Source organism: Triturus cristatus, chromosome 12, assembly GCF_964204655.1.
Source record: "Triturus cristatus chromosome 12, aTriCri1.1, whole genome shotgun sequence".
Taxonomy (NCBI): domain Eukaryota; kingdom Metazoa; phylum Chordata; class Amphibia; order Caudata; family Salamandridae; genus Triturus; species Triturus cristatus.
The window spans coordinates 840,573,640-840,590,998 of record NC_140595.1 but is presented as its reverse complement, the minus strand read 5'-3'; the positions used below and the strand labels follow the sequence as shown (position 1 = coordinate 840,590,998).

The following is a 17,359-nucleotide window of genomic DNA, read 5'->3' as shown; positions in this document are numbered from 1 at the left end:
CTCCATGGCCCCCTTCCCCGGACGCTCTCCATGGCCCCCTTCCCTGGACGCTCTCCATGGCCTCCTTCCCTGGACGCTCTTCATGGCCTCCTTCCCCAGGCGCTCTCCATGGTCCCCTTCCCCGGATGCTCTCCATGGCCCCCTTCCCCGGATGCTCTCCATGGCCCCCTTCCCCGGACGCTCTCCATGGCCCGCTTCGCCAGACGCTCTCCATGGCCCGCTTCCCCAGACGCTCTCCATCGCCCTCCTCCCCGGATGCTCTCCACAGCCCCCTTCCCCAGACGCTCTCCATGGCCCCCTTCCCTGGACGCTCTCCATGGCCCCCTTCCCTGAATGCTCTCCATCGCCCTCCTCCCCGGACGCTCTCAATCGACCCCTTCCCCGGACGCTCTCCACAGCCCCCTTCCCCAGACGCTCTCCATTGCCCCCTTCCCTGGACGATCTCCATGGCCCCCTTCCCTGGACGCTCTCCATGGCCCCCTTCCCTGGAGGCTCTTCATGGCCCTCTTCCCTGGACGCTCTCCACAGCCCCCTTCCCTGGACGCTCTTCATGGCCCCCTTCCCTGGACGCTCTCCATGGCCCCCTTCCCTGGAGGCTCTTCATGGCCCCCTTCCCCGGACGCTCTCCACAGCCCCCTTCCCCGGACGCTCTCCATGGCCCCCTTCCCCGGATGCTCTCCATGGCCCCCTTCCCCGGACGCTCTCCATGGCCCGCTTCGCCAGACGCTCTCCATAGCCCGCTTCCCCAGACGCTCTCCATCGCCCTCCTCCCCGGATGCTCTCCACAGCCCCCTTCCCCAGACGCTCTCCATGGCCCCCTTCCCTGGACGCTCTCCATGGCCCCCTTCCCTGAATGCTCTCCATCGCCCTCCTCCCCGGACGCTCTCAATCGACCCCTTCCCCGGACGCTCTCCACAGCCCCCTTCCCCAGACGCTCTCCATGGCCCCCTTCCCTGGACGATCTCCATGGCCCCCTTCCCTGGACGCTCTCCATGGCCCCCTTCCCTGGAGGCTCTTCATGGCCCCCTTCCCCGGACGCTCTCCACAGCCCCCTTCCCTGGACGCTCTTCATGGCCCCCTTCCCTGGACGCTCTCCATGGCCCCCTTCCCTGGAGGCTCTTCATGGCCCCCTTCCCCGGACGCTCTCCACAGCCCCCTTCCCCGGACGCTCTCCATGGCCCCCTTCCCTGGACGCTTTCCATGGCCCCCTTCCCCGGACGCTCTTCCCTGGACGCTCTCCATCAACCCCTTCCCTGGACGCTCTCCATCACCCCCTTCCCCGGACGCTCTCCATGGCCCCCTTCCCTGGACGCTCTCCATGTCCCCCTTCCCTGAATGCTCTCCATCGCCCTCCTCCCCGGACACTCTCAATCGACCCCTTCCCCGGACGCTCTCCACAGCCCCCTTCCCCGGACGCTCTCCATGGCCCCCTTCCCTGGACGCTCTCCACAGCCCCTTTCCCTGGATGCTCTCCATGGCCCCCTTCCCCGGACGCTCTCCATGGACCCCTTCCCTGGACGCTCTCCATGGCCCCCTTCCCCGGACGCTCTCCATGGCCCCCTTCCCTGGACGCTCTCCATGTCCTCCTTCCCTGGATGCTCTTCATGGCCTCCTTCCCCAGACGCTCTCCATGGTCCCCTTCCCCGGATGCTCTCCATGGCCCCCTTCCCCGGATGCTCTCCATGGCCCCCTTCCCCGGACGCTCTCCATGGCCCGCTTCGCCAGACGCTCTCCATGGCCCGCTTCCCCAGACGCTCTCCATCGCCCTCCTCCCCGGATGCTCTCCACAGCCCCCTTCCCCAGACGCTCTCCATGGCCCCCTTCCCTGGACGCTCTCCATGGCCCCCTTCCCTGAATGCTCTCCATCGCCCTCCTCCCCGGACGCTCTCAATCGACCCCTTCCCCGGACGCTCTCCACAGCCCCCTTCCCTGGACGCTCTTCATGGCCCCCTTCCCTGGACGCTCTCCATGGCCCCCTTCCCCAGACGCTCTTCATGGCCTCCTTCCCCAGACGCTCTCCATGGCCCCCTTCCCCAGACGCTCTTCATGGCCCCCTTCCCTGGACGCTCTTCATGGCCCCCTTCCCTGGACGCTCTTTATGGCCCCCTTCCCTGGACACTCTTCATGGCCTCCTTCCCCAGGCGCTCTCCATGGCCCCCTTCCCTGGACGCTCTCCATGGCCCCCTTCCCCGGACGCTCTCCATGGCCCCCTTCCCTGGACGTTCTTCATGGCCCCCTTCCCCGGATGCTCTCCATGGCCCCCTTCCCCGGACGCTTTCCATGGCCCCCTTCCCTGGACGCTCTCCATGGCCCCCTTCCCTGGACGCTCTCCATGGCCCCCTTCCCTGGACGCTCTCCACTGCCCCCTTCCCTGGACGCTCTCCATGGCCCCCTTCTCTGGACGCTCTCCATGGCCCCCTTCCCTTAACGCTCTCCATGGCCCCCTTCCCTGGACGCTCTCCATCACCCCCTTCCCTGGACGCTTTCCATCGCCCCCCTCCCCAGACGCTCTCCATCTCCCCCCTCCCCAGACGCTCTCCATCACCCTCTTCCAGGAGCACCCTTGTGAAGAATCACTTCCTTATAGGTGTCAATCATGGTCATTTATTCAGCATCCTGAGACAACCGTCTCTTCGAACCTTACAGCTATTTTGTCCTGTTTCTAATGTTTACAAGGATTTTCCAGGGACTTCAGGGGAACAATCCGCGAAGGTTACAGGCAGCAAATCTGACTAGACAAAGTAACACAAAGCGCCTTATAAGATGTCAATAGTTTGCCACAATCGGTTTCTTTTGGGCCCACCACAGCATTTAATTAAGAAGTTCTCATCACCCTGCTGCGCTTCTCCTGTAGAAACCGCGAGCCCAAACTGATGGACCTAGGACATTTTAGCCCCAAGGTTGTGCGCTGCTTCTGAGGGCCGTGGCCTTGCAACGCCTTGCCGGGTTTGGGTAGAGCTGCTGAACTTGTCTCAGCTCTGTAACTTCAGCGAAGACACCATGCAGATCAGTTCTCATTTTCAGGATAGTCAGAATTTGTCTGGACTTGAAAGCATGACTCTGCAATTTCTCTGGCGTGTGATGGACAAAGTTCCAGCTCTCCTCCACTGGTAGGATGGTCACCTGGAGCTCCAGACCAGGGTGCATGATGTGTGCTACAAAAACCAGCCGAGGTCCGAGCACCTGTCACCTTTAAAAGAGGGTGTGTTTTTCAGGTCACTTCCATCCACTGAAGCACCAGTGCAGGGAAATGGTGTTCCTCTGAGTCAACAATTCCAAGAAACAAATCCTTAGCACACCTTAAAGAGGAGGCCTTCTGTGGACATGTACTGCCACCCATTTCTTTCGATAGGTGCGGTGCTTCGGATATCACGCGCTGCTCTCTGCCATCCATTCTTATCAAGAGTCTGATGCCATGCTTCGGATATCACTAGCTGCTCTCTGCCATCCATTCCTTTCAAGAGTCAGGTGCCATGCCTCGGATATCACGCGCTGCTCTCTGCCATCCATTCCTTTCAAGAGTCAGGTGCCATGCCTCGGATATCACGCGCTGCTCTCTGCCATCCATTTCTTTCAAGAGTCTGCTGCCTTGCTTCGGATATCACTAGCTGCTCTCTGCCATCCATTTCTTTCAAGAGTCTGATGCCATGCTTCGGATATCACTAGCTGCTCTCTGCCATCCATTCCTTTCAAGAGTCAGGTGCCATGCCTCGGATATCACGCGCTGCTCTCTGCCATCCATTCCTTTCAAGAGTCAGGTGCCATGCCTCGGATATCACACGCTGCTCTCTGCCATCCATTCCTATCAAGAGTCTGATGCCATGCTTCGGATATCACTAGCTGCTCTCTGCCATCCATTTCTTTCAAGAGTCAGGTGCCATGCTTCGGATATCACGCGGTGTTCTCTGCCATCCATTCCTATCAATGGTCAGGTGCCATGCCTCGGATGTCACTGAAGGTGCTCTACTGTCGCGAATGTGTGACGGGCAGGAGCTTCGACCGAGCCTTTGCACCTCCAGTCCAAACAGAAGCCAGGATTCTGCTGGAGAGAGAAGCAGGGTTTGGTTAGATCAAGAAAGCAGTGAGACATTGTGCATTTCTCCCAACAAGAGAGCCCTCAAGCAGATTCCATAATGAACATTGCGTCTGCCCCATGGAATCATGGGCAGAGATGGCGCTGCTAGTAGGGGCACAGGGTGGACCTTCTGGAATGAACTCAAGAACACGTGAACACCTGAAATGTGAGACGTTGGGTTAGGGCAACTCTTTTCTCACTCTGTTTAGCAATGCTTCACAGTGTAGGTGTGCAGCCTTCCAGGGGGCCCATGCTTTACAATGTTCCGGTGGGGTCTTGGGGGTTCATGGTATTTTAAGAGCACGTGGGCTTCTAGGTTCTCAGACGCTCAAGAAGGGTCATTTGAGAATCTGCAGCTCACCCAGTTTGACAGGGGGTTGACACCAGATGGGTGTGTCACTTTGCTATAAAGGGGGCTTCCTTGGCCCATCTTTTGAAGGGACCCATCTATCAGTGACTCACCCCACACTGTAAAAACAAGCAGGGTGTTGCCACCATCCAGATGTGAGAATACGCGTGCTCGAAGGGCTGCATTTAAGATCATGCCGAGTCTTCTGTTGAATGAAGACTACGTTAATAAATGGAGGACCGGGAGGGGGACAACAGGAGGGAAAACACGTAAGATTGTTATTTTGGGAAAATCTGAGGAAGAGACCAATTTAGGGTTATTGCCATCTACTTGGAAAGCGTGAACCTGTGTGGAGCAGGAGGGTTGGTGCTGTTTGACACCAGGTGCCATTCATGGTGGTCCTTGGTGGGTGCGAGCGGCAAACCTCAGGAATAATCTTGAACAACACCACGTTAGGATGGACAGAAGCAAAGCCGAAGCAGTCACATTGGCGTCTGAAGGAGGATGGGTGGCAGGTGGGAGACATTTTACAGTTTGATGGGGAAGTTCTCTCGCGCACCTCAAACTTATGACATGTTTTTATGGTCTATGAGTCATCAATTGGAGAAGTTGAGTGTCTGGACTCAGGGACAAGCGGGTCCAGAGATGATCGGAAGTGGTTGAGAAGCAGAATAGTGCACGAGTATCTTTCAAGGTGCCCCAGATGACTCCAAGAAGCATCAGACTGTCGATAGGTAGGACCATGAAGGTCGTCCAACTTAACCAGAGTGGATTAATATGGTTTGGGCATGACGGTTGGCATTGGTGGGTTATCACTGGTACCATTGTGTCTTTTGGCAGGGGTTATGGGATTGTGTACAAGTTGTAGCCGACCGCCTCTCGGATTCAGATTATCAATGAAACTGGTATTTTAAAGGATGGTTACGCTGCAGTAGATGCAGCTGGTTGACAGTAGAGCATCTGGAAGGTTCCAGTTGGGCACCCCAATAACCCAGTGAATCCTGCAATGCACAGGTCTCCCATTCTTGGAGTGTGTGCAGGATCAGAGGAGCTTTGAGGAGTCCAACACACCTGGGTGTGATCTGCCATCAATAGCGGGAATGTTCTAGGCCCTCCCATTCTACTAAGAGCCAATGATCATGATGACTGCCACGCAATGACTCCCCATGAAGGCATCATCTTAACTTCACTGTAGTCAGTCTTACCTACATCCCACCAGCTCCAGCTATTAATTCACTTTACTGTGTTCAGTGAGAAGAAGCAAGTAACGGTCAATCTTGAATGATTGTCTGCATCCCCCCGGGATGCGTTATTTTACTGTCGCCCTATTTTGCACAAATACAGGACAAGTTTTAATTCATTAACTCCCTCCAAGATGTATGTTAGCAAGAAGCAAGCTGAACGACCTGTTGAATTTCTTTTTGTAAGCATCTTTTATGATGTTTATAAATTGTAATGAATTATACTTTTAATCTGCGGTATTGTTTTGGTTTTAATTAACTGAAACAATAAATTTAAATTTGAAGTACCAGGAATAGATGAGTTTTCCAGATGTTCAGACCAATTGCCCAGGTACTAGTAGCTCCTTTTCTCTGGCTATGGCAGGATGCCTGGAGTCCCTATAACATGCAGTGACTACGACAAGTGTCTTCTTGTGACGGTCCTGATGACAAACCTCACCCGATGTGCTGGTGAAGACTGTTTGCCATGGCCGGACCCCTACAACCCATTGACGTGAACCCCTTTCACCTCAGGTCTACAGTGGGGTTTCCACTCACGCAATTACCAGCCCCACCCCCGCTCCTTGCACTCTACTCACCCTCAACCAGACTCGTGCTCACGTGGCTTCCAGCTCGGTGCCAAGCGACAGGTTGACCTCATCGCCCATGATCTCCATCACCAGCGAAGTCCCAGGAGGAAGGTCCTGGATGACGTCAGTGAACACAAGGAAGGCATCGATGGTGGTCTGCAGCCCCTCCTCCTCCTCCTCTTCCTCCAGTACCACTTCTTCGTACTCTTCCACCTCGCCCAGATACTCAAGCCCTTCATCTTCATCGCTTGAAAGACTGACCACCTCCTCTTCTTCCTCTGCCTCGCTCCCTGAACTCACCACAGCCAGAAAGTTCTCTGCTTTCCATGGCACATCAGGGTATCTTTCAACTTCCTTTATGGAGCACCTTTTCTGTGGGTCAACGGACAACATTTGGTTGAGACAGTCCTGAGCCTGGGGTGTGAACCTCTGCCAGAAGTTGGGAACAGGTGCGCTTGCTCCTCTCATCTGCCACCAGTACAGGTCCATGTAGTGTCTATCCGATAGCAAGGCGCGCTCCCAGGGGAAGAAGCCGGTCAGGGTGGTCACTATCAGAACGCCAAAGGCCCAGACATCGATGCTGGGGTGTAAGATTATGGTGTTGGGATCTTTGAGGGAGCATAGTTCAGGGGCCATATAGGGTATGATGCAGTTCATGGATGGGATGGGAGAGCCCGTCAGGCTTGTGAGCCCAAAGTCGCTCAGCTTGACGCAGCGGCACTCGGCGTCCATCAGCATGACGTTGTCCGGTTTGACGTCTCTGTGCACCAGCCCCAGGCTGTGCATGTAATGCAGCGCGCTGGAGATCTGCAGGGTGCAACGCTTCACAAGGACCTCCGGGATCCCCACCTGGAGAGAAATCAAAACAAGGAATTAATAATAGACAGGGACACTACCAGCTAATAAAGCAAATTTCAGAACGTTACACTGCATATTGTACAATTCAGCCGCATAAACCTATTTACTCTGGGGCGTGTCCGGATTCTACCATCCCTCCATGCCGTATGTCCTGTGCATTCCAGCCCTGAACCAGACCTCGTTCCAGTCCTGCTTTTACCTGAGCCCAGTTCCTGTGTTCTTTCCTTATCTGTCCTGTTACTTGTAAACTCCTTTTCCAAAGTTCTGTGTATTCCAGTCCTGAACCTCACCTCTCTTCCAGCCTTGCTTTTCTGAGCCCAGTTCCTGTTTCTTTGCTTCTTGCTGTATGTTTTGCATGTTCCAGCCCTTCTTCAGTCCTGGTTTTTCCTGAGCCCAGTTCCTGTGCCCCATCGCTCCCCTCTGCCTTCTTCTGTCTTTCTATTGCCATGTTGCTTTTCATTGCTCTGAGAGGAATGTGATCCATGCTTTCTTGCAGAATCTTTTTCTCCTCCGAGACATCACTGCCCGTGGAGCGTAAAAACTAAACTCTATGACCGCTTGTTCATCAGCCCCCTTGTTTTCTTTTCCTGTAGTGCTTGCGTCATCCTATAGTTTCTGTTTGAAGACTTTCAGTTTCCTGATCACAACCTGCCCCAGTCCTCAGCTCCAGTCCTTCCTTTCTTTCCATTATTCTGGCATTTACCTCTTCTCTGGACACCCCTTTCCCTGCAGAGAGCACCCCTCCCCGGCTGTCGAGTCTTGTCCCGATCGCGCCCAGCTAGTCCCCTGAAAGGAGGGCCTGACTTGGAATCACTCATTTACTAGACCAGTACTGATGCTGGCCATGGAGATGGGTGCCAGAGACCTTATGTCAGTGTCTCATCCGCTCATCACAGGGTGTATTGAGAAGAGATATAACACACCGGTAAGAAAGGTTCAGGGCAGAGAAGGAGCCCGCGACAAAGCAGGATTAGTGAGACTGGTTTCATGACTCCTTCCCCTATTGGGGCACGTTTGTTAAGTTCCCCTGATCTATTGACCCTTTATCAGTTACAGCTCAGTTGGTTGAGCGTGGAGGGCGAGACAGGTTTACTGGCACCTACAGCTGGGTTAAGGAAGTTTTCAGCACCACTAAAACTGCGCCCAGTGGGCCTGGGTCAGCACCGCTTCCGTGAGGTGCACAGCGGGGTCACCTGAGCCTGCGCCCAGTGGGCCTGGCTCAGCACCGCTTCCGTGAGGTGCACAGCGGGGTCACCTGGGCCTGCGCCCAGTGGGCCTGGCTCAGCACCGCTTCCATGAGGTGCACAGCGGGGTCACCTGAGCCTGCGCCCAGTGGGCCTGGCTCAGCACCGCTTCCGTGAGGTGCACAGCGGGGTCACCTGAGCCTGCGCCCAGTGGGCCTGGCTCAGCACCGCTTCCGTGAGGTGCACAGCGGGGTCACCTGGGCCTGCGCCCAGTGGGCCTGGCTCAGCACCGCTTCCATGAGGTGCACAGCGGGGTCACCTGAGCCTGCGCCCAGTGGGCCTGGCTCAGCACCGCTTCCGTGAGGTGCACAGCGGGGTCACCTGAGCCTGCGCCCAGTGGGCCTGGGTCAGCACCGCTTCCGTGAGGTGCACAGCGGGGTCACCTGGGCCTGCGCCCAGTGGGCCTGGCTCAGCACCGCTTCCATGAGGTGCACAGCGGGGTCACCTGAGCCTGCGCCCAGTGGGCCTGGCTCAGCACCGCTTCCGTGAGGTGCACAGCGGGGTCACCTGAGCCTGCGCCCAGTGGGCCTGGCTCAGCACCGCTTCCATGAGGTGCACAGCGGGGTCACCTGAGCCTGCGCCCAGTGGGCCTGGCTCAGCACCGCTTCCGTGAGGTGCACAGCGGGGTCACCTGAGCCTGCGCCCAGTGGGCCTGGCTCAGCACCGCTTCCATGAGGTGCACAGCGGGGTCACCTGAGCCTGCGCCCAGTGGGCCTGGCTCAGCACCGCTTCCGTGAGGTGCACAGCGGGGTCACCTGAGCCTGCGCCCAGTGGGCCTGGGTCAGCACCGCTTCCGTGAGGTGCACAGCGGGGTCACCTGAGCCTGCGCCCAGTGGGCCTGGCTCAGCACCGCTTCCATGAGGTGCACAGCGGGGTCACCTGAGCCTGCGCCCAGTGGGCCTGGCTCAGCACCGCTTCCGTGAGGTGCACAGCGGGGTCACCTGAGCCTGCGCCCAGTGGGCCTGGCTCAGCACCGCTTCCGTGAGGTGCACAGCGGGGTCACCTGAGCCTGCGCCCAGTGGGCCTGGCTCAGCACCGCTTCCGTGAGGTGCACAGCTGGGTCACCTGGGCCTTCCTCTGAACTCCACCTGTCCTGAGGAGGGCAGAGAGCAGGGCATTGCCTGGCCCAATCTTGGGAAGACCAGGGCTTGGGGGACTTTCTGGGACATCTTGAGGTAGGAATGTTGTTATTTAAAGGGCGGTGGCGGGTTACCTTCTCAATGTGTGTATCAAACGCGTCGGTGTTGTGTAGTGAGCCCTTGACATAGATCTATGCAGACACTTAACCATGCGCGTTGGGTGAAGATGGGTGCCTTGTCGATGGTGACTAACAGCATTGATAATGCCCTCAGCATCATGCCCCACGAGCCTGGACTGTGCATTTGTCGTGACTCGAGGCACAGACGTGGTCTCATGGGGACATCATGTGGCAGCCAATGATGGCGGCGTGACCGGTTAGTCGACCTCGCGGCGGTGTCAGTACTATGTCTACGCTTTAGACCATCTCAAGGGAGCCAGAAGCAGATGTATCTCCAATTTCTCAATCAAGGCTCTCAAAAGATTCATATCAACCCAAGTTCACTGGTGCAAGCAACAGGAATAGGAACAGCAAGCAAAGAGGGCGCGTCGGAAGCCAGGGAACGCCGCGTGCCAGCGAGACCCTAGAGTGTCCCGCTGAAGGTTACCTACCTCTGGTACTAGAAGAGAATGGAGACTCCCAACCGGCGCCACTTCCTGGGCAAACACAAAGTGGGTAGTGGTCTGCCAGGATGCAATGAGGGTGTTGATGATGTTAGGGTGGGCACTGAGGAGCAGAGACATGCTGAACTCGAGGAGGAAGGCTTGTCGCTGAACACGAACCTTGGGCAGCAGTTTCAGGGCAACGGCAGCACCTGTGAAAGCCAAGAAACACAGGTAAACGCAATGGAATCTGTGCCAGATTGAATAACCAAAGACTTTATTTCACCTGGTGCCATAGCTATGGGAAGGCGAATCTTGCGAATAGCGTTGCTTACCTGTCCAACGGTGCTTGGCGAGCACCACCTTCCCGTACGTGCCACAGCCAAGCTCACTGAGGACATCGAAGTGCTCCGGGATCTCCATGGTGACCAGGTGCTCCGAGGTCAGCGACAGCAGGTCGGTCAGGAACCGCCTTGTGGCCACAGGTGGCTCTGTGAGGTCCATCGAGCTGTGGAGAGAAACAAGCCCTCAGTGAGTGATGGACACCAGCCGGAAACACGACTGAGACACTGACCGAGCTTCTCTGCCAGAACCTCATTGGGTCAAACATTCATACGCTGTTTGCGAACAATGGGAAATGCTTCTTACCCTCCCCTCAGCCCCAGGAGCCTAAGGGGTCCAGATGAACCTTCTCAGACTAGGGAAAGCAAAGCAGGCAAACAAGCATTGGCTGTAGCAACACTGGCTAAAGTCACTCCAGATGGATATCAAAGTGTAAGTGCATTTAGAATAAGCATAGACTTACAATTCTTAACTCTTCACCTACGCACTATGACTATACATATATATATATACACATACATATTGTCTAGGTACTTATATATCTTGTCCTATGTATTTCCAAAGTGCGACATTCCGCCTTTGCTATTCCAAGGACACACAGTGAGGTGCTATTTCCTAAATATGTTTCTACCACTTTTAACATTTTGTCTGAGTTTTGTTATTAGGGTCCAAGACTTTATTGGGGAGCAACCTTGCCCTGGGCAGTAGTTTAAATAACCCCCTAAAAGGGGTTCTACTGGATGTGCTCAGGGATGAGTGGATTATATCTGGCAAACTCCGCCGCGCTGTATCCCAGCTTCCCCGTTACATACATCAGTGAGACACAGAAGACTTTGTAACTCTTGACTGGAGACAGGAATACTGGAGATGTCTGACTCAGAGGCAGCACTGCAGCAGAGATGGCCTTACAAGCATCCAGGTGAGGCACAGACAGCCTCATAGGTACATGGGTGCCCTGCATAGCTACTTTCAGCTTCTAAGGTGTAGTAACGCGAAACTAGATAGGTGAGCAAATACCAAAGCAGAGAGGCGTCTGGAGCACCAGACTGAGGGAACACCCCAGTGACTCCCCCTTACAGCCCCCAGACTGACAGAACACCCAGTGACACCTCCGTACAGGCCCCAGGCTGAGGGCACACCCCAGTGACACCTCCGTACAGGGCCCAGGCTGAGGGAACTCCCCTGTGACACCCCCATAAAGGCCCTAGGCTGAGGTAAACCCCCAGTGACACCCCTTTACAGGCTACAGAGTGAGCTAACACCAAAGTAGAGACCTCATAAGAAACACCAGACTGAGAGAACACCTATGTGGCACCCCCTTAAAAGCCCCAGACTGAGGGAACACCCAAGTGACACCCCTCACATGCTCCAGGCTGAGGGAACACCCATGTGGCACCCCCTTACAGGCCCCAGACTGAGAAAACACACATGTGGCACCCCCTTACAAGCCTCAGACTGAGCTAACACCAAAGTAGAACACCCCAGTGACATCTCCGTACAGGCCCCAGGCTGAGTGAACTCACAGTGTCACCCCCTTAAAGGCCCTAAACTGAGTGAACACACAGTGGCATCTCCTTACATTCTCCAGGCTGACGTAAAACTTCAGTGACACCTCCTTGGAGGCCCCAGACTGAGTGATAGCCTCCGTGGTACCTCCTTACAGGCCCCAGACTGAGTGAACGCCTCAGTGGTACCTCCTTACAGGCCCCAGACTGAGTGAACGCCTCCGTGGTACCTCCTTACAGGCCCCAGACTGAGTGAACCCCTCCGTGGTACCTCCTTACAGGCCCCAGACTGAGTGAACGCCTCCGTGGTACCTCCTTACAGGCCCCAGACTGAGTGAACCCCTCCGTGGTACCTCCTTACAGGCCCCAGACTGAGTGAACGCCTCCGTGGTACCTCCTTACAGGCCCCAGACTGAGTGAACGCCTCCGTGGTACCTCCTTACAGGCCCCAGACTGAGTGAACGCCTCAGTCGTACCTCCTTACAGACCCCAGACTGAGTGAACACCTCAGTCGTACCTCCTTACAGGCCCCAGACTGAGTGAACGCCTCAGTCGTACCTCCTTACAGACCCCAGACTGCATTCACAGCTCACTAAAGTTTCTTGAAGGTAGGAAGCTCGGTAAACAATGAGCACCAGGCCGGGTAAATTTGCTCTTCCATGCTCCATACGGGCACACGTTAGTGTTGTGGCGTGTAGTGGGGTGGGGTAGATTGGTGTGGGTAGAGTGGAAAGAAATAGAGTGGAGTGGGGTCGATTGGCGTAGAGTGGAGTGGGAGTAAAGTGGAGTACAATGGAGTGGGGAGGGTTGGGGTAGATTGGAGTAGGGTAGATTGGAGTGGGGGAGTTGAGATTAGCATAGTAAATTGAAGTGGGGTATATATATTTTTTTAAAGAGAGTTTTATTTAGAGCGAACTTGACCCGGTATCGGGTATCAGAGCGCTTTACATAGCGCCAGTTGCGTTACATGAGGGCATTCATTTTTGCTAGGCACGGGGAGATTAAGTGATTTGCCCAGAATCACCGGATGTACAGCGTCATTGCCGAGACTCGAACCCGGTTCTTCAGATTCAAGGTCGGCTGCCCTAGCTGTTAGGCCAACTCCTCCCCCAATTGGGGTAGATCGTGATGGAATGGAGTAGACTGGAGTAGATTGGTGTAGATCAGAGTTGGGAAGATCAGAGTGGGGTAGATCTGGCTAGATTAAGGAGGAGTGGAGTAGACTGGGTAGATTTGAGCAGAGTGGGGTAGAGTTGAGTAGAATATAGTAGACTGGGGTAGGTTGGAGTGTGGAGGGGTTGATTGGCTTCAATTCAGTAGAGTGAGGTAGATGGAGTGGGGTAGATTGGAGTGTAAATGTGAAAATTGAGGTAGAGTGGAGGGGGTAGATCTGAGCAGAGTGGGGTAGATTTGAGTGGAGTACTGTGGACTGGGGTAGTTTGGAGTGAAGTGCTGGCGTAGATTGGAGTGCGGTGGAGTTGATTGGATTTGATTCAGTAGAGTGTAGTTGACTGCAATGGAGGGGTTATATTTAAACGGAATGGGGTAAATGGAGGTAGAGTAGAGGGGGTAGATTTGAAAAGAGTGGGGCAGATTTGGGTGGAGTGCTGTGGACTGGGTGGAGTGGGGTAGATTGGAGTGCAGGGTGGTTGTTTGGATTCGATTCAGTAGAGTGTAGTAGATTGGAGTGTGGAATATTGGAGTGGAATGGGGTAAATGGAGGTAGAGTGGAGGGGGTAGATTTGAGAAGAGTGGGGTAGATTTGAGTGGAGAGCTGTGGGCTGGGGTGGAATGGTATAGTTTGGAGTGGAGTGCTGTGGACTGGGGTAGATTGGAGTGTGGTGGGTAGATTTGAGAAGAGTGGGGTAGATTTGAGTGGAGAGCTGTGGACTGGGGTGGAGTGGAATAGTTTGGAGTGGAGTGCTGTGGACTGGGGTAGATTGGAGTGTGGTGGGGTTGATTGGATTCGATTCAGTAGAGTGGAGTAGATTGGAGTGGAGTATATTGGAGTGGAATGGGGTAAATGGAGGTAGAGTAGAGTGGGTAGATTAGAGAAGAGTGGGGTAGATTTGAATGAAGAGCCGTGGACTGGGGTTGACTGGGGTAGATTGGAGTGGGGTATATTCGAGTGGAATGGGGTAAATGGAGGTAGAGTAGACGGGGTAGATTAGAGAAGAGTGGGGTAGATTTGAGTGGAGAGCTGTGGACTGGAGTGGAGTGTGGTGGGGTGGAGTGGAGTGTGGTGGGGTGGAGTGGAGTGTGGTGGGGTGGAGTGGAGTGTGGTGGGGTGGAGTGTGGTGGGGTGGAGTGTGGTGGAGTGGGGTGGAGTGGAGTGTGGTGGGGTGGAGTGTGGTGGGGTGTGGTGTGGTGGAGTGTGGTGGGCTGGAGTGTGGTGGGGTGGAGTGGGATGGAGTGGAGTGGAGTGTGGTGGGGTGGAGTGGAGTGTGGTGGAGTGTGGTGGGGTGGAGTGGAGTGGGGTGGAGTGTGGTGGGGTGGAGTGGAGTGTGGTGGGGTGGAGTGGGGTGTGGTGAGGTGGAGTGGGGTGTGGTGGAGTGTGGAGTGTGGTGGAGTGTGGTGGGGTGGAGTGGAGTGTGGTGGGGTGGAGTGTGGTGGGGTGGAGTGTGGTGGGGTGGAGTGGGGTGTGGTGGGGTGGAGTGGAGTGGAGTGTGGTGGGGTGGGGTGGGGTGGAGTGGAGTGTGGTGTGGTTGATTGGATTCGATTCAGCACAGTGTAGTAGAATATCTCACACATATTCATAGGTCGTTGGTTGAATGGGCCCCCTGACGGTGTGGGGGCCCTAGAAGGGCTGGGGGGCCACGGTGCCACAGGGGCGGCAGGAGCTTGTGTTACGCACCTGCACGTTGGGAAATACCGAACATGAGAACTCACTCAGGTACCAAGACGAGGTAATCCTGCACCAGAGAGCTCCCTACAGGCCCAGGTAGAGATTCCGTAAAGGCTCCCTGCAGAGATGGGACTGCACTAATGAGCTCTCTAGCACCAGGCTGTGGGTGCACTAGAGGGAGCTTCATACAGGCTCCACTGAGCTCTCACTGCACCATGGAGCTGTCTGAAGGCACAGCACTGTAGCACCGGACTGTGGGTGCACTGCACTAGAGGGAGCTTCATACAGGCTCCACTGAGCTCTCACTGCACCACGGAGCTGTCTGAAGGCACAGCACTGTAGCACCAGGCTGTGGGTGCGCTGCACTAGAGGGAGCTTCATACAGGCTCCACTGAGCTCTCACTGCACCACGGAGCTGTCTGAAGGCACAGCACTGTAGCACCAGGCTGTGGGTGCGCTGCACTAGAGGGGTGCTTCATACAGGCTCCACTGAGCTCTCACTGCACCACGGAGCTGTCTGAAGGCACAGCACTGTAGCACCAGGCTGTGGGTGCGCTGCACTAGAGGGAGCTTCATACAGGCTCCACTGAGCTATCACTGCACCGCGGAGCTGTCTGAAGGCACAGCACTGTAGCGCCAGACTGTGGGTGCACTGCACTAGAGGCCTGAAAGGGTTAACTGGTTCAAGCGAAACATCACAGATAAACAACTGGGACAAACGAGGACATCTCTCTTGCAGGAGTCCAGTGAGTAACGGATTTCTTTACAATCAATTTCAAAGTGGGGTTTATCAGATATTCATTCTTTTTATCCCACAGTTTAGCCAAATGTATATAATGTGTTAGCTAAACCACCCCCACGGGTCCCAGGATGAAGAGGGGGCGCTCTTTTCATGGCGCGTGCGCCTGTGACGTCAGAGCAGCACAAGTCGGCTTACAGGGGTATTGACTCGAGTGCACAAGAACAGGGCCCCCCCGAGGAGCAGCCTTTCTTCTGACCAGAAAATCTATTTTAGCAAGAAATAGTGAAGACAAGGCCATGGATAAATATGGAATTACTTAGAATGATCTGTATTTTTAGGGGGGCGGAGGGAGGGTGGGTTGTTGCTGTTTTACATAGCACGAACCCCACCCGAAGGTATTGGAGCGCTTTACAGGGGCACCGGTGTCGTTTCACAAGGATTGACCGCTAGGAGGAGCCATCGGTGGATCTGATTTAGAGTGAATACATCTATGTGCGGCCGGGCTACAAATGCCGGCGCCAGGATCCTGTAAGTGCACAAGGTCACTCGTGGCGCGGGTCGTGCCTCACAGCCAGCATCCCAGGGGTCCCTTCCTCAGAGGAAGGGATGTTGTAAACGGGCAGCCCGCCCTGGCTGTGCCCCCACAGGGGGGCCCAGAAGGGTGGTGTCACCGGGTAAAACGTAGAACACGACCTCTCCTCTCCTCTGTTAATCTTATAAATGAAACGCTTCTCTTGCATGCAATAATACACACTGAGAAGAGGCGGCGTCATCGAGCAGCGTTCTCTGAATGTCTCACGTGCGTGACATGCGTTGCATCACGCGCTCGTAGGTCAGTGGAGGAAGCTCCGGTGCGCACACAGTGCGCCCTGAAGACTATGTACCATATACCGGTGTAGGCGCTGTATGTCGGGTGAAAGAAGGGGTCTGTGAAAAGAGCGTGTTTCGGGTGAAAGGAGTAGTTTGTGAAAAGAGTGTGTGTCTGGTGAAAGGAGCAGTGTGTGTGAAGAGTGTGTATGGGGTGAAAGGAGTAGTCTGTGAAAAGAGTGTGTGTCTGGTGAAAGGAGCGGTGTGTGTGAAAAGAGTGTGTATGGGGTGAAAGGAGTAGTCTCTGATAGACTCTCACACATTAAAAATAAATGACAGAAAAATGCTACTTACAACAGTCAGTTTAAAAATGATTCAAGGTTATCAGGGCAAGACTGCAGAACAGGGCTGGCTCTAGGAGGGGCCCCTGAAAGGCTGGGGCCCTTTTACCACGCCGTAAAACGTCTCTGGCTCTCAATCCTAACGGAAGTTACATTTACTTAAAAAGTTTCGTGTCCACACTAACTTCACAAGAAATGAAGGGTCCGCGCGCCGCACTGCCCAGGCAGCCCCCTTACCTCCAGGCGCGTGGCCCGCTCCTCCTGCCCTCGGGTGGACGCTGTACCTTCACCAAGCTGTGGCCGCTGTCGGTGGTCGAGCAGTCTGTCCTGGAGGGCCCCTCTGTGCCCAGGCTGCAGTGCGCCCTGGGGTGCCCTGAGGCCCCTCTGATCGGGACCAGTGGGCAGGTGACAATTCGCCCTGGGCCCCCCTCGGATCGGGACCCTTGGGCAGGTGGCAGTCCGCCCTAGTGCCGCCTCTGGTGTCCTGCGCCCGGGCAGCAGACTGTCCCGTGGCGTCTCTGGTCCGTCCCGGGGCGTCCGTTGGTCACTCTTGTCTTCGGGGGTCTTCACGTGTTCCTCATGGCAGAAGGGGTCTTACTTCTACCTGGGCCATAACGCCCCCACCTCCGAGAGAGGTGGCCTACGTTGGCGCCCTGGAGAGACCAGCCAATGAGAGGCCCGTCCTCGGAGTGCCCCCCATTACCCCATGAATGGGCCTGGCAGAGGTGAGAACAGCTGAGGGGGCGGGGGTGTGAGGACAG

At 55.6% G+C, this 17,359-nt stretch overlaps 1 protein-coding gene across 1 annotated transcript; it reads right to left on the bottom strand.

Moving 5' to 3' along the window:
* Positions 1-6,261: 6,261 nt before the first annotated feature.
* On the bottom strand, positions 6,262-17,151 carry LOC146783037 (serine/threonine-protein kinase SBK1-like). The gene is made up of 4 exons (XM_085637269.1): positions 16,836-17,151; positions 10,352-10,524; positions 10,026-10,228; positions 6,262-7,083 (listed from the first exon to the last, which is right to left on the bottom strand). The coding sequence occupies exons 2-4, from the start codon at positions 10,518-10,520 to the stop codon at positions 6,262-6,264; spliced, it is 1,194 nt and encodes a 397-aa protein (XP_085493395.1). The 5' UTR covers positions 10,521-10,524; positions 16,836-17,151.
* Between the last annotated feature and the right edge of the window lie 208 nt (positions 17,152-17,359).

What these genes read in the sequence shown, in the direction of transcription:
- LOC146783037 (XM_085637269.1), bottom strand. Translation starts at nt 10,520, where the DNA reads ATGGACCTCACAGAGCCACCTGTGGCCACAAGGCGGTTCCTGACCGAC. An exon ending in CGCCAAGCACCGTTGGACAG is followed by an intron (nt 10,229 to 10,351) that starts GTAAGCAACGCT and finishes TGGCTTTCACAG; the next exon opens with GTGCTGCCGTTGCCCTGAAA. An exon ending in ATTCTCTTCTAGTACCAGAG is followed by an intron (nt 7,084 to 10,025) that starts GTAGGTAACCTT and finishes ATTTCTCTCCAG; the next exon opens with GTGGGGATCCCGGAGGTCCT.